We start from the raw sequence: 20397 nt of genomic DNA, 5'->3' as shown, positions 1-20397 counted from the left end.
ACTTCTTCCTTTCCCAACTGGATGCCTTTTTTTCCTCTCCCAAACCACCTTGGACAGAACCTCTAGTACAATATTGAGTAGTGGTGGTGAGAACAGGCATCTTTGTTTTGTTTCTGATCTTAAAGGAAAAAGCATTCAGTCTTTTACTGCTAAGTATGATGTTAACTGTGAATTTTTTGTGGATGCCCGTTATCAGATTGAGGAAGTAGCCTTCTATTTCTTTTTTGAGTGTTTTTATCATGAAAGGTGTTAGATTTTGTGAAACACTTTTTCTGCATTTACCGAGTATAGTATATGGTTTCTGTCCTTTATGGTTAACATATTTTTAAAAGTAGTTATTTGTGCAGTTAGAGGAATAGGAACCAGGAAAATGGGAGACAGAAGAGCAAGAGATATCCTTTTATGTTTTTTGGTTTCTTGAATATATTTCTTATTAAAAAATGAAATTGTCTTTAAAAAATTGTTGCAACATATGCATAATGTAAAATTTACCATCTTAAACATTTTTAAGTGCACAGTTCAGTAGTGTCGAGTATATTCATACTGTTGTGCAACCTCCAGAACTTTTTCATCTTGCAAAACTGGAACTCTATACTCATTGAACAACAACTCCCCATCTGCCTTCCTCCCAGCCCCTAGCAACCACCATTTTACTTCCTGTATGTATGAGTTTGACTACCCTAGATACCTCATACAAGGGAAATCATACAGTATTTGTCTTTTGATGACTCACTTATTTCACTTAGTATAATGTCTTCAAGGTTCATACATGTTGTAGCATGCATTAGCGCTTCCTCTCATTTTGTTTATCCAATCACATGCTGATGGACATTTGGGACCTTAGGCTACCATGGACAATATTGTGAATAACAGCGAAACGTGGCTGTTGAACAAGGGTGTGCAAATGTCTTTCAGACCTTGTTTTCTATTCTTTTGGATTCATATGCAGAAGTGTTATTGCTGGATCATATGGTAGTTCTATTTTTAATTTTTTGAAGAACTACCATACTGTTTCCCATAATAGCTGAACCATTTTGTATTTCTACCAACAGTGCACAGGGTTCTAAGTGTCTCCACATCCTTACCAACACTTGTCATTCCCTGTTTTTTTTTTTTTATCTCTCTCTCTCTCTCTCTCTCTCTCTGTGTGTGTGTGCGCGTGTGTGTGTGTGTGTGTGTGTGTGTTTGGATAGCAGTCATCCTAATAAGTTATCTTTTAAAAGTTCAGGTTTCTGAATCTCCAAACCTGAGGTCCAGGCCCTCAGCTACTTTCAATGTAACCTTCTTTCAATCCTCAGACAAGGCAGGGCCTTAGACCCAGGAGGACAATTGGAGGAATGGACAGGAACAGAGGCTGAGGCCCAGTGTGGGGCAGAGGCGGCGCAGGAGAGGCAGTACCTGGCTGGGAAGGGTGCCTCAGCTCAGGTAAGGTGGCCATGGGCTGGGTTAGACTGGAGGACCTGGAAGCAGCTGCCTGGTTCTCTGGAGTATCTGGGATCTCCACAGTCCCTGGAATATCCATCGGAATTCCTGAGTACTCTGCAACTAACCCTGAAATTCTTCCAACAACTCTAAGTCATGTGGGCCTCATTCACAGAATCAGCATTTAGTGAGCACCAAGTGCTTGCTGACACTGTGCAGAGCCTAGGGTTAAAAGAAGAAATTCCACGCGCCCTCCAGAAGCTCACTGCTGAGTAGAGAAACATGGACGCATACTCACCCTCAGGCACTGGGACAGCTGGTACTTTAGAAGCAGAGAGGAGTTTCCAACCTAATATGAGGGTTACAGGAGGTCTCCAAGAAGAGGTGGCTGAGTCCAGATCAACCAAGAGGCCAGGGATGGGGGGGAGGTGGTCTCAGGTTGCGGAAGGAGCATGGGAGAGGGTACCGGTGGGACAGAGCCCAGTGGCCCAGTTGGCTGAAGCCTGGAGGTCACGGCCAGGCACAGGACCAGGACTAGGGGAGACAAGTGAGGCAGCTGCTTTGGGCGTGAAGTTGAAGGCCAAAAGCTCAGTCGTCAATACAATATTTTACTGCCAGTTATGAGACACGTGTTCCAGGATAGAAAACTGAATACTGTGAGAATGTCAGACTTTCCAAAACGAGTGCAAGAAAATCCATGATGAACAAAATAGCAAGTTTTAAATAAAGACGGGATCAATAATGGGGCTGCGCAAGCCACAGTGGGCCCTGAGGCCAAAGACGTACCAGCAATACTGAGCCTGTGGGTTTTTAAAATTTGATTTTCTGTTCATTGTCTTTCTCCCATTAACAGAAAAAATATTGCACTGAACTATTGTTCATCTTGATCACTGAGTTTCTGGGTCCCTTAAACTTTGTGCCTGAGACACAGGCCTTGCTGGCCTCACCTTTGTCCCCCTCTCTCAGCAGGAAGCTGGCTTTCAGTCATGGGCTGAGGAGGCGCTGGGGGTTCATCCTGCTGGCTAGGAGAAGTCATTGAGACCTTTTCATTATTAGAATGTGTATCTGTTGATGAAAAAACTGATGTAGCTACAGATAGATTAAGATGTCAGGGAGGCCAACTCAGAATGGCTGCCTAATCCAGGCAGGGTGATGAAGGCTTGAAGTAAGAGAAGCAGTGGGAAGAGCAGAAGACCCCAGAGGGCCAGGCCTTAGGGTGGGGCTGGGCCTGCTGTGGGGCTGAGGGGGAGGCTTGCTGGGGTTTAAGACAACGCCCGGCTCTGGCCTGGGAGGACGAGTTGCTGTGTCCCATTTACCGAGGTGTGAAAGACGGCAATTTAGAGTGGAACAAGGAGCTGAGCTCAGTTTGTGACACTCGGAATTTGAAAATGTATAGGACACCTAAGGGAGCTGTCTGGAGCCCAGGAGGAAAGTGGCTCCTGGAGAGACCTTGATTTGGGCGCCATTGGGGGCAGTCGTCCCCGGGAGGTGGAGCCCAAACCAGAGAAGGGGCCCCAAGCAGAGGGCTAGGAGGTGGGGGTACATTCGGAAGGGAGATGAGACCAAGGGGCCAAGGAGGTTATCCAGAGAATAAGGGGGGAGGAGAAGGAAGGTAGGTGAAGAGGAAGGAGGCAGCAGAGAAGTTCCAAGGACGGTGTGGTCAAGAGAAAGAAGAGGAAGAGAGGCCCAAAAAGATAAGATCTGAAAGCTTCCTTTGGGCTGGCCACCAGGAGGGTGCCAGTGCAGGAGGCCCTGAAAGGTCTGAGAGGGACTGGCAGGAACTCCGCTCCACTCTTCCCAGAAGCTACTTCCCATAAAGGACAAAAGAAGGGAAGGAGGATATTTTGATGGAAGGTGTGGCTGAGGAGATAATTGGAGAGGAGATGGGAGGGGCTCCTGGAACCTGAAAAGGTGTAGTTTTAGAGAAGGATTCTAGCTTCCCTGGGGCCTGGAGGGCGGAGAGCTTAGGGCTAGGGCCGTATGTAAATCAGAGGGTGGAATGCCCTGGGGAGACCTGTTTTTCTCCATGAAGTAGAGGCTGGGATAACTGTTGGGATGGTGGGGTAGGGAGCCTCCTTGAGAGAAGATGCTGGACTAGATGCTGGGGAGTTGGGAATGGGAGCCCATGATCCACTCGGGAGCTCCTGGAAGACTTTCTGGGCAGCTGCTGAGAGCAAGGACAGTTGGAGATCCTGGCTCCTTCATCACAGGGTTTCTCTCCAGCACGGCCCAGCCTCCTGGATGAAGGAGAAGGGAGAGCTGACAGGGGCTGGACTGGCATGGCTACCAGCTCTCCTCCAGCAGGCTCAGCTCAGAGGCCTCCTGGTCACTGGTGTGGCTGGGGAGCTGAGGGGAGCTGAGGGCTGACTCCTAAGTCTCTGAGCTGGCAGATGAAGCTTCTCAGGCTCTGGGGGAGACAAAGGCTAGGCCTTTGATTCAGGCCTCTGAGCCCCAGAGGCAACGGGGCACAAGTTGCCTTGTGCATGAAAACACTTGCCTAAACACCAAGCAAGGCCTACTAAGAAGAGCTTAGGATCCCCCTTCAGCATCTCGCTGAAAGTTCTGGACGCTTCAGGGAACCCCAAAAGATGGAAGCAAGCCAGGCTGGTACAGGAAACCTGGCTCTGCCCGTCTTCACAGCCCCCAGTACCGGAGTTGATGCTGTGAATTCCCCTCATGGCCAAGGCAGGTGCCCACTAGACCTCTGCTTTGGGCAGCTTCCCTGGAAGCAGTGCTGGTCCTCCTTCCTTGGCTGTCTTCAGTGGACAAGCCTTCCAGCTGTAGGTGGCAGCTACCTCCTGCTTCTACCTTATATTCTTTCAACCCTGTAACCAATTCCCTGCTTTAAACTCCTTCTATGTTAAATACCGGATGTGACTTTCCTTTGCTAGTTGGAGCTTAACTGAGGCTTTTGGTTCCTGGCTGGGAACTGGAGTTAACCTTTCTGAAGATCTGTAGACTTCCTCCAATGGGCTGTCAGACCCTCGCATTGACATGAGGCCCATTGTGGTTGAATGGGTCTAGAAGGGCCCAGCAGGGCCCACGGATGCCCAGAGTGGGCACCTCACTGTAGACAGGTGTAGTGGGTATTGGGGGCTGGCCAGGCCATGGCAGGGGGGCTGTGCCAGGCAAGTGGCCAGCAGCTGCTCAAGTACCTCTGAAGCTCTGGGCTGGTGTCAGAAGCTGGTCAAACTCCCCAGTGTGAAAATTCAGGGAAAAGAATTAGAGCGATGTTTCTAGGGGATACGGTAGCCTTGCACCCTACCCTACCCCGTCCCTCCTCTGCCAAGGTGTACAGTGCTCTCAGGCAGCAGATAACCCTCACCGGCCAGGGTGGGTGGGATCACTCTCAGCTGGAACTGCCACCAAAAATCCTAACCAAAGGCAGCATTTGGGAGAGCATCCATCAAAATGTAAAAGGCCATACCCTCGGACCCAGCTGTTCTACATTTAAGTAATTCTGCAGGTATAATTTGCACATGTGCAAAATGAAGTATGTAAAAAGGTTTGGAACTTGTAATAACAAAACATAGGGAACAACCCTAAATGTCCAGCAGTGGGGACTGGGTTAAATAAATGATACTTCCACCCAAGGAACACTTTGTTGCTCTCAGGGAGAATGAGGCAGCTCTGCATGCACTGATGCAGAAGGAGTTGTGAGATAAATCTAGTTAATAAAATAGAGGGGAGACTTCAGAACAGTGCATACTGTATAACTACATTTGTGTTAAACATAATAAATACATCTGTCTATTTGTAAACTCACTGACTGAAGCCGGAAGGAAATGCCAGACTGCTGCTGGCCCTGTTCTAGGACACAAGGGCTAGAGGACAGGGAGGGAGGAGAGAGTTTACTGTGTATTTTCTCAAACTTTTGGAACTTTGTGCCATATGTGAGCTTACCAACTTAATAAATAAATCATTCACTTTTAGAAATCCCCCTCCCCACTCCCCACAAAAAAGGTGGCAATTTGGAAACAAAACTCCTACACCCCTGCCAGTCTATTCTGCACAGGTTCTGTGGTCCTGAGTTAGGATTGCGGGGCGGTAGGAGGGAAGCATTTAGACCCTGGTGACGATAAAATAAAGCTGGGGGTAGCCTTACTTCTATTTATGGGCATTTGGATAGCTACCCAAGGTTTCCTTTCCAGACTCTGATTCTGATCCCTTGAGGATGTGGATTGATCCATCTTTGCCTTATTCTTAGTACTCAAGCATACCCTTGGAAAAGGGAACAGGAGGTCCTGCTTTTCATTTAACAGATGAAAGACATGGAGGCAGAAGGCCACACAGTGAAGAGGCAGTATTTCATATTTCCTATCCATTACATGTCAGGGCAGGTTCAGATTTTACAATTTCCACTCCTCCAAGTTTAATGCATTTGCTAGGGAGGTCCACCCTGAGCTGAGGGGCATTATCTCATTCAAAGCAATAATCTGTTCTTTCCGTAGGCAATTTACTTCATTTGGTACTTACTTGTTTTTTATTTATTTTTAAAATTTATTTTTAGATGCCCTGTTTTTTTTTTTTAAATTTCAGCTTTGAGGAATAACTGACATACAACATTGTAAGATATTTAAAGTGTACATCATAGTGATTTAATATACATATACCTTGTGAAAGGATTTCCCAAGTAGTTAATTAATACATCCATTACCTCACATATTTATCTTTTTTGGGGGGAAGAACATTTAAATTCTACTGTCTTAGCAAATTTCTATTATACAATATAGTGTTATCAACTATGGTCACCATATTTTACATTAGATCCTCAGATCTTATTAATCTTATAGCTGAAAGTTTCTACCCTTTTACCAACTTCTCACCATTTTCCCCACCTCTTAGTTCCTGGCAACCATTTTTTATTCTATTTCTATGAGTTTTTTTTTGATATTCCACGTATGACTGACACCATGCAGTATTCATTTTTGTCTGGCTAACTTCACATAATGACCTTGAGGTCATTTGTTGCCATTGTAACAAATGGCAGGAATTCCTTCTTCTTATGGCTGAATAATATTCCATTATATGACATCTTTTTTTTGCACATATATAAATATGTATCTTTATTGAGGTATAGTTGATTACAATATTATACTAAATTTCAGGTATACAACATAGTGAATCAAAATTTTTAGAATATATCACATCTTCTTTATTCATTCACCTGTTGACAGACACAAGTTGTTTCCATACCTTGGCTATTGTGAATAACATTTTAATGAATATGGAAGTGCAGATATCTCTTGGAGATACTGATTTCATTTCCTTTGGATGTATACCTGGAAGTGGGATTGCTGGATCATACGGTAGTTCTATTTTTAATTTTTTGACGAACCTCCGTATTGTTTTCCATAGTGGCCACGCCAATTTACATTCTCTTACCTTTCAATTTAATCCTTTGGAGTTTAAGAAAGTGTCCCATCCTTTTATCTTGCTAGTCGGTGCCCAGTAAACTCCATCCAGCTTTCTCTCCCTTTCCTTTTAAAAGACAGCCTCCTATTCTTCCAAAAGGAGACAGCAGCAGACAGGAATTACCGTAATTCTCACACCCACACTCCATTCATTGAATGGACATTTACTAAGCACTTTTTATGCACCAGGCACTGTCTGGGCACTTAAGAGGCACTGAGCCAGCCTGGCAGTAAGCTCTGGCCCCCAGAGCCTACATTCTGGCTTACTCTTACTGTTAGTTATACAGGTACACTTACCTTTAGTCTCAAATGGTTCTGGACCAAGGGATAGCACCTTCATTTAAGAAACCTCACTTAATCTTGTCCTCTCATTTCTCTTCTAAGCTTCCAACTCTCCCTGTACTGGCTCCTTTTCGTAGGCTATAAGAATGTTCTTCTTCCTCCTTGAGCTGTGACCACTCCCTCTCCCAGGATCCCCTCCTACAAGGGCCCTACACTTAGCACTGCCTTCTCCATCCACAGCATTGCAGCTTCTACCCCATCGTAACGGCCCAAATCTCCAACACCCTTAATACCAAATCCAAGGGACAGGCATTGGACATTGTTCTTTTTTTCCCTTTTTCTTGAAATCTTTTCTTCCCTTGGCTTCCAAAACTCCTCTTTTCTAAGCTCTGCTTCTGCCTCTGGGCCTTCTTCCACCCTAGATGTTTCCTGCCATTGGGCCTGGGTCTGCCCAGCCTTATCCTCTCCTCATTCTGGCTGCTCTTCTAGGCTGGTCCCTCATACCATCTTTGTCTGCAGCCATGCGACCACCTCTGCCAACTGTCTAAAGCGACGGGTATTCCTCATGCATTCAACACATCCAACACTGAACTCAGGAGCTCCCCTCCCAAACCTGCAGCCCAGCTGGTGTCATTCCACTTAACATACAGACACCCAACAGATAATGGAAATAAATGACCCTTTGTCCCTCTCTATTCAAGTCACCAACAATAGCTTATATTAATTGAGGGCTTATTATGCATCTCAATACTCCTAACAACCCAAGAGGCAGGTACTGTTATCCCCATTTTATCAATAAAGAAACTGGGATGACAGAGCAGGGTCTCAATTTAAATCCTAGTTCCTAGCTCTGTGACCCTGGACAAGTTAATTTATCTCTCTATGCCCCAGTTTCTGTAAAACAGTGATAACTTTTTTTAAGAGTAAATGAATTAATATATAAAGAACTGGAATGGTGCTTGGAACTTCATAAGCATTAGGTAAGTATTAGGTATTACTATTTTTCTATCCCAGACTGAGTCCAAAGCAAGGCACTTGAACACTAAGCTACACTGGCTCTCTTCATTGCTCCTTCATTCAACAAATAATTTTTAGCACTACTTGTGTCAGGCAATGCTTAAGGGAGGAATAAAGCAGAAAAGAAGGTCTGTGTTCTCATGGCTAGGGAAAGAGCAAACAGAAAATAAATAGCCAAGAAAAATGCCAGGTAGTGGGAATTACCTGCAAGGACTAAATCAGGGTGCTGTGGTAAGGAGTCTCTGGTGGCACTTTTCACTGGAGGGTTGGGGAAGGCCTCTCAACAGGTGATATAAACCGAGTTCTGAACTGAGCAGCCAGTCATGCCAATATTTCTATAACGCATCCCTGTCACCTGGTCACGCCCACTGCTCATTTCTCCAGCCTCTTTCCACGAGTGCCCTAAGCTTGCTTCGTGCCAAACTGCTTGCAAACACGCGAGTCTTATTCCACTATGCCTTGGCTTATGCTGTTCTTCCTGTGTCCCCCATCACCCAGTAAATGTCCCCTTGGTCCCCATCCCAGAGTTCAAAATGAGAACCTCGCTCAGAGTGCTCTCCACAGATCAACAGAAAGCAGGGTGCAGACCATAGAACTGGCCTCAGCCTCCTTCCTGATCAGAGAGCCCCAGTGGGTAGCTGTGAGTTTCCTATTCACTCAGTCCCAGGAGTGTTCTACTAAGAATTGCAAAGTAACTTGATTGCTCACAAGAATCCCCTCGGGCCCTTGTTAAAATACAAAATCCTGGGCCCCATCCCAGATCTCTGTAATTAGAATCTCCAGAGGTGATTCTGAACATTAGTTCAGTTGGGGAAATATCGTTATTGTTGAAGGTATTCTGGCTTTGTAGTTTTAAGAGTTGGTACCAGATGCCCAGGATGTAACTAACCATCCTTCCTGGGCAGGGTCTAAACTGAATAAAGCGTTCTGCTTAAGTTTGACACCAGTTAAGTTTTGCCACAGTGACCCATCTGAATAATTGGTAAAAGCACAAAGCAAAGACAATCTTCTGTGCCTCTGCCATCCAGGGACCCTTCCTTTGACTCTTTTTGACTGACTCCTGGGCCATCTGGTGACACTGACTTAGCAGCCACCATTTTTTAGTAGGTGCTTTAGTCCTATTGTAACAAAGAGGGAACTTCTGAGTGGTCAAAGGCCAGGCTCTGTGGTTGGTCTGACCAAGTTCCCCTCCCCACCCCACAGTTATATAGTATCCTGTGACTGCCAGGGGTGTTCCCCATTGGAAAAAATTTCTAGTGTACGAAGTTTCTTTAGATTAAATATTGTTTCTGTAGTGCTCACAGTAAACCTCAGAAACACAAGCGACTGTCTCTATCAGCAGCTCTCAGGAGGAAGCTTCAAGCACGTGGCCCGGAGGGGAGTCACCAGCAGACAAGGGGACTTTCTGGACCCTGGTTCACTAGCGGGACGGACTAAGAGGGGTCCTTAAGGCGAGTGGACCCTGAATTTCCGGAGGTCTCGGGTTCATCTGAGGGGAAACGGGGCAAAATCTTATCTGCACTGCCTTCAGAAGGCTCAGCGTGGAGTGCAGACCGGGGCCGCGCGAGAGGCCTCCCGAGTCGACAGGACCAGGAAACATTGAAGAACCAGAGCCCATCTGCACCCACCGGCCCCAAATTCGGGTACACGCGGCGCCAAAAACGTCCATCTCACGGCGCAGGCGCCGCAAGCGCAGGCCACGGATGGGTACTCAAGGAACCGCGCGCCCACCGCCCAATCAGCGCCGGCCTTGCACAAAGCGAGTCCCGCCCCCAGGGCGCCACCACGAATCTCCTCCCCCTTCTCTGGCCTCCTCCACCCGCCCACTCCCGCCCGCGCCCCGCCCCGCGCCGTTCTCGGGTAGAGGCTTGCGATTGGCTAATGGGATAGGCGCGAACTCTGGTTGGTCGACGCGGGGTCACGAGGGCGTCGTCATCTCCTTTCCAGAGGCGATTACTGGGCAGGCTCAGTCTTTCGCCTCAGTCCCGAGCTCTAGCTGGCAGCTAAGCGTACGCGCTCTGGGATCTTCAGTACCAGCGGCCGCCATCGACGTTGCTTGGGTTCCTTTGGGCTCATCTGCGCCACTCGCTCGCTATACACTCCGCTGCCATAAACCTCCATCATGGTAAAGCTCGCAAAGGTAAGAGGCCTTGCCCGCGCGAGCACAGATATCGAGGCCTGTTTTCCGAGGAGCGCGCGCGCGGCGCCGCCAGGAGGAGGGCCCGCGCGCCGTCCCGGGCGCGTTCGAGGGCGCCATGCTGCCGGAAGTCTCGCGCGATTAGCTGGGAGGTCTCGCGGCTTTTGGCTGCGTGGTGGGGAGGTGAAGAGCTTCGGCAGGTGCCGCGAGTGGTGGATGGCCTTCGAGGTTAAGCGCGGGGCGGGGGTGCTGGGCCTCGGAGTGGAGGGATGAGGCCAAACTCTTGCGACGGGCCAGAGCGGGGCCCCGCCTCCTGACTCACGTGCCCCCGCGCGCGGCCCGCCACGTGGGCTGCGCCGTGTGTGTCCCTGCGCTCACCGAGGGGACGCGGCCCTGGGGCGGAGAGGCGGCCAGCGGGATCTCCGCTGCTGGCGGGCGGGCGGGCGGGCGGGCGGTGGGTTCCGGAAGGAGGCCTTGCCGCGTGCGTTCTGCGCCGGGCTGCGCGCACATGGTGGCCTGCGAGGTGCCCCCACGTGGCCCTGCCGCGGCCGAAAGGGGCGGGGTTAATACCCTGGCAAAAGAAAATGCGATGGAAAACCAAAGATTGAAATTTGAATTTTTTTTAAAGGTTGCCTTTATTCAAATTTAGACGAGGGTGGTCGAGTTAGGTGCCACAGTTTACCCCCAAAGGCTTATTTAAGGTAGTTTGCCCCTGGTGAAGGTCTGTGGATTATTGGCCATCAAAGTTGTCCAATTATAGACTGTATTGAAAAATTGTGCCCTGATGCACGGATCAATTCTGGCTGGAAGTAGTTTTTAAAACAGGTGTGCTTAACGAAGGCAGCAGGAAGGAGATCGTTTCCTTGAAGTTGCCTTTTTATCCTAAGGTTTTTTTTTTTTTTTTGGTAGAATTTGACAGGAAATATGTGGGAAGTTGAGACTCGACCAGTGTTAACACTGATACCAAGAATAGTTTTTATGTTAATTGTATTTACCAGTATGAAAAGTGGGCTCTTAGGGAGATGACTGCCGTTTTACTATGAAGAATGATGGCAAAATATGAATGGCCTGCAATGTGGGAAATGTAGTGTGCTTATCATTGTGTCTATTTTAGGCTGGTAAAAATCAAGGTGACTCCAAGAAAATGGCTCCTCCCCCAAAGGAGGTAGAAGAAGATAGCGAAGACGAGGAGATGTCAGAAGATGAAGATGATGATAGCAGTGGGGAAGAGGTAATTGTATACAGTTCAATGCAGGATTGTGTTAAACTACAAAATGGACGGTTAAAGCAGGTGGTACTGAGTGTCTGAAAATACTGGCAAAAGTAGGATTACATGCAGATATAACCTGCTGTAGTGTTTCACAAACTTTTTATTGACCTGTCAGGATACCTTAAGGGTAAGTATTTGAATGAATTTGGGATAAAAGGTGTGGAGGTTTTTCATGTGCCCTCTGCAGAGCTTGGTGTGATATAGTGCAGTAAATCATTAGTATTTCAGTTTCAGCGTGGAATACAAATGATTAATTGGTTTCTATATTAGCCTATTTGAGCTTGGTAATATGCATGGCTGTAATGTATGGATTGAGAGTTGCTACTTTGTGTTAACCATTGACCTTGTTTAGCACTTTTGGATACTGTAGAATGCTGTAAAGACAGCTAAACGCTATATTTGTTCATATTTCTTATTTAGAGTTTAATAAAGATTTTATTTCCACATACATAACCTAATAGAACCTGTAGTTTAAAAAAAGTGGTTTTGAATGTGACTTAATTGTAGGTAAATGGTTTTTTTAATCAAACTTACGTACTTACTCTTTGATTTGTATTAATTTTTCGAGGATTGACTGTAGAGCTTGACCGGTGGTTGTTTTCTGTGTGTAAGGCTTTTAATTACTTCTGTCAACTTGTAATCCTTAAAAGCAATGTGTAAGATTAAAGCGTTAGTTTCAGATAAGAAAAATATTAAAGCTTAAAATTAAGTTTTAAAACTGCCTAAGACCATGCAGTGACACGGGGAATCTAGGAGGTTTGTTTTTCGAGTCTGTGTTAAGGTGTGCTGCTTCAACACTGAAGTGATTAAAAAGTATGAGGTGCAGAAATTTAGAGGTCTGGCTCAGAGATATTTTAAGTGTTAAGAGTTCATTGTGCTTAGCTATGACCTGAAGATGAGGACAGTGACCTCAAGCATACAGAAGGACACATTACATGACCCTGCAGTTTAACATGCTATCATCCAATGCATGGAGTCTTGAGCTAGAGGCAGTGCCAGAATTTAGCATTGATTTATGGGACCAGGGCTCTCTTTGAGTTTAGAAACAGGCTTATGTTTGTTTTTAATTATTCTCAAGGTCATTATTCCTCAGAAGAAAGGCAAAAAGGCTACCATAACTCCAGCAAAGAAGGTCATGGTTTCCCCAACAAAAAAGGTTGCAGTTGCCACACCGGCAAAGAAAGCAGTTGTTACCCCTGGCAAAAAGGCAGCGGCTACGGCAGCTAAGAAGACAGTTACACCACCTGCCAAAGCAGTAGCGACACCTGGCAAGAAGGGAGCCACACCAGGCAAAGCGTTGGTAGCAACCCCTGGTAAGAAGGGAGCAGCCGCCCCAGCCAAGGGAGCAAAGAATGGCAAAAATGCCAAAAAGGAAGAGAGTGATGAGGAAGATGATGACGACAGTGAAGAGGAGGATGAGGATGACGAAGATGAGGATGAAGATGAATTTGAGCCAGCAGTGATGAAAGCTGCTGCTGCTGCTCCTGCCTCAGATGATGAGGATGATGAGGATGAAGATGATGATGAAGACGATGATGAGGATGATGATGAGGATGAAGAGGGTAAGGCATTTGTGTTGGTAGTTTTGGGGCTGCTGTTTGCATGGTACATTAGGACTGGGGTTTGGGAAGTAGTGCTGCGTGCTCCTGCTGACATCCTGGGGATTAGGCAAGAATCATCCTAGGGATTCTCTGGGCTAGTTGTGGGGCACTAGAATGGGACCTGGGGTAAAATGCTCCTGTGTTTTTCATAATGTAGGATTCTACTTCCAAGTGATCTGTTGGTTCTTGACATAGCTACCAAGCACAGAGGCATGGATAGGATTACGTTTATTTTCCTTTATGTTTTCCTAGAACTGGGATGATTCTGAGTTTTTGACTAGGTGGTCTCTCTTTCAGATTCTGAAGAAGAAGCTATGGAGACTGCACCACCCAAAGGAAAGAAAGCTCCAGCAAAAGCTGTTCCTGTGAAGGCCAAGAGTGCTGCTGAGGATGAAGATGAAGAGGATGACGATGAGGACGAGGAGGATGAAGAGGATGACGACGAGGAGGATGATGAGGATGACGATGAGGAGGAGGAGGAGGACGATGAGGAGGAGGAGGAGGAGGAAGAGGAGGAAGGTAATCAACTTAGATTCTGAAGTACATGGACACTGGTTTTGTTTAAAGGAGATAATTTGAATATATGTGTGGCTACTTGTGGATGACATAGATTGTTTGAAATCTTGTCTAGAGCCTGTCAAAGAAGCACCTGGAAAACGAAAGAAAGAAATGGCCAAACAGAAAGCAGCTCCTGAAGCCAAGAAGCAGAAAGTGGAAGGTAACCTGCAGAACTGGGGAGTGGGGAACGCCACCTAATAAATAGCACAAATGATGAACAACACAGGGACTTAATACTGAACCCTGATGTTACATTGCAATGTGCTGATGTGCTGCGTGCAGAAATTTTACATTGAAAATTAAGTTCATGTCCTACTTTACAAATAGACTAATTTGAGGCAATTTTTGTATAGGCACAGAACCAACCACAGCTTTTAATCTCTTTGTTGGAAACCTGAATTTCAGCAAATCTGCTCCTGAATTAAAAACGGGTATCAGTGACCTTTTTGCTAAAAATGATCTTGCTGTTGTCGATGTCAGAATTGGTGTGTCTAGGTAAGTACAGGAGAGTTATGTCTTAGTACTTCCTGCCTGTGCTCAAGGGTCTGCTAATGCCTTTACCCCTCCCCTTTTAGGGCCTTAGCCCACTACTCTTAAATGTGAATATGTAAAAGTCTTGAAAGATTGGACATTAATGAATTAAGTCATTGGATTATCAGATTGTAAAACCCCCAAATTAAAATGACCATACTCTCCCTTAACCTTTGATGTAGCACAAATTAATTTCTAATAAATTATGAGACTTGATGCTTAGAAATATGTATTAGACTTGAGTAGCTATAATGGTGAATGCTTTTAACCAGACAGAATTCTCCTGTCTTGGTGCTTAAATGGTTTCTTGAGCAGTGTAGCTAATAAAGATCTCAGGTGAAATTGCATTAAGTCTTGGTACTTAGACCCTGCTCTGTAGCCCCAGCTTACAGAATCTGACTTAATTTTATTAATAGTATAGGTGCTTTTTAACTTAATCTTTGTTTGCACCATCACTTTAGTGCTTGCCCAGAATTTGTCATTTGGCTCTTGTTCGGTGTTTTTTCTCCCACTTGTAATTTTTTTTTTGTCCTCTTTACCTTAAAGGAAGTTTGGCTATGTGGATTTTGAGTCTGCTGAAGACCTGGAAAAAGCCTTGGAACTCACTGGTTTAAAAGTCTTTGGCAATGAAATTAAACTAGAAAAACCAAAGGGAAAAGACAGTAAGAAGGGTAGGTAAGACTTTAGGTAATTGTGACACTGATAGGTAACTTGTTAATGGCTGTGTATCTAATGTAGACTGGTTGGCCAGAATAAATAGTTTAATGTTTTTCCCTCGTCTGCCTCATGATATTGTGAGGAGGGTTAAATGAGTTAGTGTTAAATGTTTACAAGAGTACTTGGCACTGCTTATTGGGCTTAATCAAAAAATAATTGGTTAGATGCATCTGAATTAATAGAGATCCCTAACTACTCCATTTGTATCTTTTACCCTGCTCTATACACTTGTCATATTTCAAGTGTGTGTTCATGATCTTTTTAATTGAAAAATACTGAATACCTACTCTACATGCTATATAATACTGAGCTCTGTTCTAAGTATTCAGGACATAGTTTGCTTGTGTGGCAAAACCACTGCTGTATCTGTATAGTAGCAGAATGCCTTGTACAGTGCAGAATCTCAAAATTACTTAAATAGAACTTGTATGTTGGTCAGTCTTTGGTAATCTTCAGGGAAGGAAGGGTCTTTAAAGCCATCTGGTTCATTTTTGTGTTTTTATCTAGATCGAGATGCGAGAACACTTTTGGCTAAAAATCTGCCTTATAAAGTTACTCAGGATGAATTAAAAGAAGTGTTTGAAGATGCTGTGGAGATCAGATTAATCAGCAAGGATGGAAAGAGTAAAGGGTATGTTTTATATCTATTCGAATGTTAAGAATTTTATTAAAATTAATGTACTTCACTGATTTATAAAAGAAATGTTGATTAAACTTTCATGTGTGTGATTTTGGGCAAATTTATCTATAATCCATGCCTCACTTTCCCATCTGTACAGTGGTGACAGTGTACTTCATTCAGGCTGATTTTATAAGATGAGCTTACATATAAAGCACTACAAATGCACCTAACCTCCAATAAATGCTTTGAAAGTAATTGTAATTATTGCAGTGAGGTGGACTTAACATGAACGAACACGTTTTCTAGACATATTTGGTGAATTCTGTGTAGTGGGCGGAAAGTTTCAATTGAGAAGTGAACCTTGAACATTTCAATTAGCGTAAAATGAGACGTTTTTATTGTACTCACCTGAAACAAGGTCATGTTGCTGAGGTTAAAACGTTTGTGTTAGAGAACTAATACGGTTTTAAAAATCAGACGAGTTCTTAACATTTATTTCCCTACTGTAGGATTGCTTTTATTGAATTTAAGACAGAAGCCGATGCAGAGAAAACCTTGGAAGAAAAGCAGGGAACAGAGATAGATGGACGATCCATTTCCCTGTACTATACTGGAGAGAAAGGTCAAGGTCAAGACCCGAGAGGTGGAAAGAATAGCACTTGGAGTGGTAAGAATTTATAGGCTTCCTACAGGGTTCTTTAACTGATGGAGGGAAATCCTTTGCATCTTTGTGTTTTATAAAATTGACTGATTAATTGGATGAAGATGGACATTAAGTTATACATGTATTTGTAATTGAATGTCTTGAATGAGAGCTGTATGAAATCTTTGCATTAGAACATAGATCTAGTTTCCTTTGTATATATGTTTTATACTGTAAATGACTTAGATGGTTTGCATTTTTAAATCAGAATATTGTTGTAGGAAGACATAGAGCTGTAGTCTGAACAATAAGGATGGAAGGAAGCAGGATCTAACAGTACATAATAGGTACTTGATATGTTGAGTAACAAGTAGGATTCTACCTGCATCAGCATTGGAGTGTTAACTCTTACAAGCACAGAAGTTATTAAGAACAAGATATGGCTGTGATTGAGCTACTGCTTCAGAGTCTTAATTTGGTATCTCTATTTGTAGGTGAATCAAAAACTCTGGTTTTAAGCAACCTTTCCTTCAGTGCAACAGAAGAAACTCTTCAGGAAGTATTTGAGAAGGCAACTTTTATCAAAGTGCCCCAGAGCCAAAATGGCAAATCTAAAGGGTAAAGTAACTAATAACTTTATGCTGTCAGTTACAGGCTTTAAGGGTGCCTTGCAGAGGTAAAATGTTTTCCTGGCTGTTAGCAGAAGTTGCAGCAAATGTTTGCTTGAGGGGTAAGGCTTGGTGGCATCAGATACTGCACAGGAGCCGTGTGCTTGATAACTAAGTATTGACTGTTTATCCTCAGGTATGCGTTTATAGAATTTGCTTCCTTTGAAGATGCTAAAGAAGCTTTAAATTCTTGTAATAAAAGGGAAATTGAGGGCAGAGCAATCAGGCTGGAGCTGCAAGGACCCAGGGGATCACCTAATGCAAGAAGCCGTAAGTTAATAAAGTAACAGGATGTTGTGGGTAGGTCCTCGGTGCTGTGCTTTAACTTTTTTTGTCAGATATAGGAAACGTTTGTTTCTGTTGCTGCTGAGTAAATGATACTGGATATGATGACTGATTATCTGAGAAATAATTGATGAAATCTCAAGAAAATTCCTCTAGATAGTCAAGTTCTGATCCAGCTAAGTCAACTCTGAGCAGCAGGTTTGCCTGTGGTTTACTGTCCTGTGGTGTTTGTAGCTGCCTGCTTTAGGACCGCCATCTGACTTGGCTTGGGTTGCTTCTGTTTCTTTATAAAAGACAGGTTCTCAACTTCTCTGGTGATCAGCATAAACTTGAGATGGCAGTTGATCTAAGCCCTTTGCTTTAATTAAGCATTAGTTGATGAAGTTGCTTTTACCTACTTACTCAGATACTCAGAATGAAAGGCTAGCTTTTGCTAAGACACGCATTCTTAGTAGTCAGTTACTAGACTGCAACATGCAAATCCAGTGTGTTGTCATGAATTGTGACTTTAAATAAAAGGTACAATTTTTATTTTTCTTCCCCAGAGCCATCCAAAACTCTGTTTGTCAAAGGTCTGTCTGAGGATACCACAGAAGAGACATTAAAGGAGTCGTTTGAGGGCTCTGTCCGTGCAAGGATAGTCACTGACCGGGAAACCGGGTCCTCCAAAGGGTGAGTAAGATGGAGGGATGTGCATGGTGGAGAGCTCCCGACTAAGTAAGTGTCTTCTCATTGAGCTCCTTTCTGTCCATCGGTGACAGTTCAGGATTCGCACGAGAAGAAGAGACAATTCACAGGGCTAGCATTATTGCCTTCTGTCTTCACAGAGGTGTATTTTGCTGTTTTGTGAGACATTCTAGAGTTCAGGCTGTCAGTAAAACCGGTTTCAGCTTTCCTTAGGGAATGACTCTTCAATTGGGTCCAATTAGCAAGGCTGCTTTCTATGGGATCCACTATCTAACACAGGAAGTTACTTTGGCACTTGTTCCATATGTTTGTTTTATAATGGCTAATTTCATTTGGTGTTTTTAGGTTTGGTTTTATAGACTTCAACAGCGAGGAAGATGCCAAAGCTGCCATGGAGGCCATGGAAGATGGTGAAATTGATGGAAACAAAGTTACTTTGGACTGGGCCAAGCCTAAGGGTGAAGGTGGCTTTGGTGGCCGAGGAGGAGGCAGAGGTGGCTTTGGAGGCCGAGGTGGTGGCAGAGGTGGCCGAGGTGGATTTGGTGGCAGAGGCCGGGGAGGCTTTGGAGGTAAGGAACATGGTGGGCTACCTCACTGTACACTGGACACTAGGTGGAACATGCACTTTGGAACCTGAAGGCCTGGGTTCCTGCATCAATTCCAAGTCCTCATCCCTCTGGGGAGGGGAGAACTGGCAGCTTTGCAGCCACTCTTTAGTGACACATCTTGCCTTCTTGCAGGGCGAGGAGGCTTCCGAGGAGGCAGAGGAGGAGGAGGAGACCACAAGCCACAAGGAAAGAAGACGAAGTTTGAATAGTTTCTTCTATCCCTGTCTTTCCCTCTTCCATTTGAAAGAAAGGACTCTGGGGTTTCTACTCTGTTACCAATGACAGAGCCTTCTGAGGACATTCCAAGGCAGTATACAGCCCTGTGGTCTACTCGGAAATCCATATAGATAACATTTCACGGGAGATAACCCTGTTGGTTTTGACTGGATATTCAGATAAACTTTTTAAAGAGATGAGTGATAGAGCTAACCCTTATCTGTAAGTTTTGAATTTATATTGTTTTTTCCCATGTACAAAACCATTTTTTTCCTATGAAGTTTTTTGTTTGTTTTTTTTGCGTTGGGGGGTGTAAAGGAAAGCAGAATGTTTTATCATGATTTTTGCTTCAGCAACTTTGGGACAAATTAAAAGTCCTAAACTCTGGTGCCAGACTTGTACTTCCTAGTGTCTCCTGGAAAGTCAGTGAAGGTGGAGCATGACAGCCAGCTCTGCCACTCTGGATCTGCTCCACCCCTAATGGAAATGCTTGATGCTTTGGTTTCAAGTATCCAAGTCATAAGTTTTGGTGAAATGACTAGTGAGGTGATCAGCTTTCTGTAGCCCTTTGTCATATGAAAGGTTTATTGCAAGGTTACTGTGGCCTTATCCCGCTTAAAAGCAGGCCAGAGGGTCAGGAGCGCTTCAGTTGGGCCTCTTCAGAGTGCATCTGATTATAGAGTGTGGGTTCTGGAATTGGCAATGACTAATGAATAGAATTCATGCTATGAATGAATGGACCACATGGAGGCTTTGGGACTGTGAGGCTGGGGAGGATACTACCAATCTAGTTGATGGACCTGATTGTTTTGTAAGTCCCCCAACAACCTCAAGTTAAACTGACAAGAAAGGCCTTTGGTTTCGCACTATGATGAGTACTCTGATTTATTAAGCACTACTGTGGGTGTCCTCCCCCAACAGAAGATCACATGAAAGGCCTTGGTCAAGGGGTTTAACATGGTGTATTGAGTTGCCTCGGGGTATAGAGCAGAGATGATACTGACAAGTGCCAACTTAAAGTATGGTAAAAGGCAAACTGCAGGATGCAGACAGCTTAGTTTGTCCTGGTTATGAGTTGCTATTGGGATGAGGGAATCTAAGCATTGTACATGTCATGTACCACTTAGAAGTCTGTTCTGAGTACTAAGGGCATGGACCAGGACAAATACCTTGTTTTGAAGGGGAAAGGGGGAGGGGGATGGGAGATTGAAAGTTTAGTGCTGCTAGGAAGGAAAATCAAGCCACTAGAGGGACAGTGATGAGGCAAACCTAAAAAATTAAAACGAACACTTGGCAGCCTATGTATTTTCTAGATTTAAAAGTTCTAATTAATTGGAGCCTAACAGGGCCAATGAATGAGTTAAGTCTGTTACCTTTTCAGTTACAGCAAGGCTGAGTAGAGTTTTGACTGAAAATTTGTATCAGTGGCAAATCAGTCAGTCCCAAACTAGATTTTCAAGCAGGAGCCTGTGAGATTGGTCTCTGTCTCCACAGTCTTCTCCCAAGTGGGTGCCACCTGTGACTGGTATCTAGGAATGTGAATTAGAATTGCTATTAGCTCGGGCTCAACACAGCCAGTTAGCTTATTCAGTACTTGAATTACATTTGAGAGCCTGTGATGGAGTTTTGGTAGGTTCCCTCATGGAGGTTTGGTGGGGTGCAGGGGAGGCTCGAACATGACTTTGCTAGCAGCTCAGCTGGCAAGAATTTTTGGCTTCT

General features: G+C 44.7%; 1 protein-coding gene and 3 non-coding genes across 4 annotated transcripts; all 4 read left to right on the top strand.

Moving 5' to 3' along the window:
- Positions 1-10089: 10089 nt before the first annotated feature.
- On the top strand, positions 10090-19065 carry NCL (nucleolin). Its single transcript, XM_010956046.3, has 14 exons — positions 10090-10275; positions 11387-11503; positions 12621-13104; positions 13441-13662; positions 13775-13861; positions 14055-14196; positions 14779-14903; positions 15457-15580; positions 16081-16238; positions 16709-16832; positions 17019-17152; positions 17713-17839; positions 18200-18423; positions 18595-19065. The coding sequence occupies exons 1-14, from the start codon at positions 10258-10260 to the stop codon at positions 18669-18671; spliced, it is 2163 nt and encodes a 720-aa protein (XP_010954348.1). The 5' UTR covers positions 10090-10257; the 3' UTR covers positions 18672-19065.
- LOC123617153 (small nucleolar RNA SNORD82) lies at positions 13905-13974 on the top strand. The gene has a single exon (XR_006725259.1). It is a non-coding gene; the product is annotated as a small nucleolar RNA SNORD82 (small nucleolar RNA).
- LOC123617154 (small nucleolar RNA SNORD20) lies at positions 17264-17343 on the top strand. Its single transcript, XR_006725260.1, has one exon. It is a non-coding gene; the product is annotated as a small nucleolar RNA SNORD20 (small nucleolar RNA).
- Positions 17891-18024, top strand: LOC123617152 (small nucleolar RNA SNORA75). Its single transcript, XR_006725258.1, has one exon. It is a non-coding gene; the product is annotated as a small nucleolar RNA SNORA75 (small nucleolar RNA).
- Positions 19066-20397: the final 1332 nt, after the last annotated feature.

This window comes from Camelus bactrianus, chromosome 5 (genome assembly GCF_048773025.1).
Source record: "Camelus bactrianus isolate YW-2024 breed Bactrian camel chromosome 5, ASM4877302v1, whole genome shotgun sequence".
Lineage (NCBI taxonomy): Eukaryota > Metazoa > Chordata > Mammalia > Artiodactyla > Camelidae > Camelus > Camelus bactrianus.
This window is presented reverse-complemented; position numbering and strand designations above follow the sequence as displayed.

Excerpts from the sequence above, each read along its gene's own strand:
- NCL (XM_010956046.3), top strand. Across the intron at positions 13,663-13,774 it reads GGAGGAGGAAGAGGAGGAAG|AGCCTGTCAAAGAAGCACCT; the intron begins GTAATCAACTTA and ends AATCTTGTCTAG. Across the intron at positions 17,153-17,712 it reads ATCACCTAATGCAAGAAGCC|AGCCATCCAAAACTCTGTTT; the intron begins GTAAGTTAATAA and ends TTTCTTCCCCAG.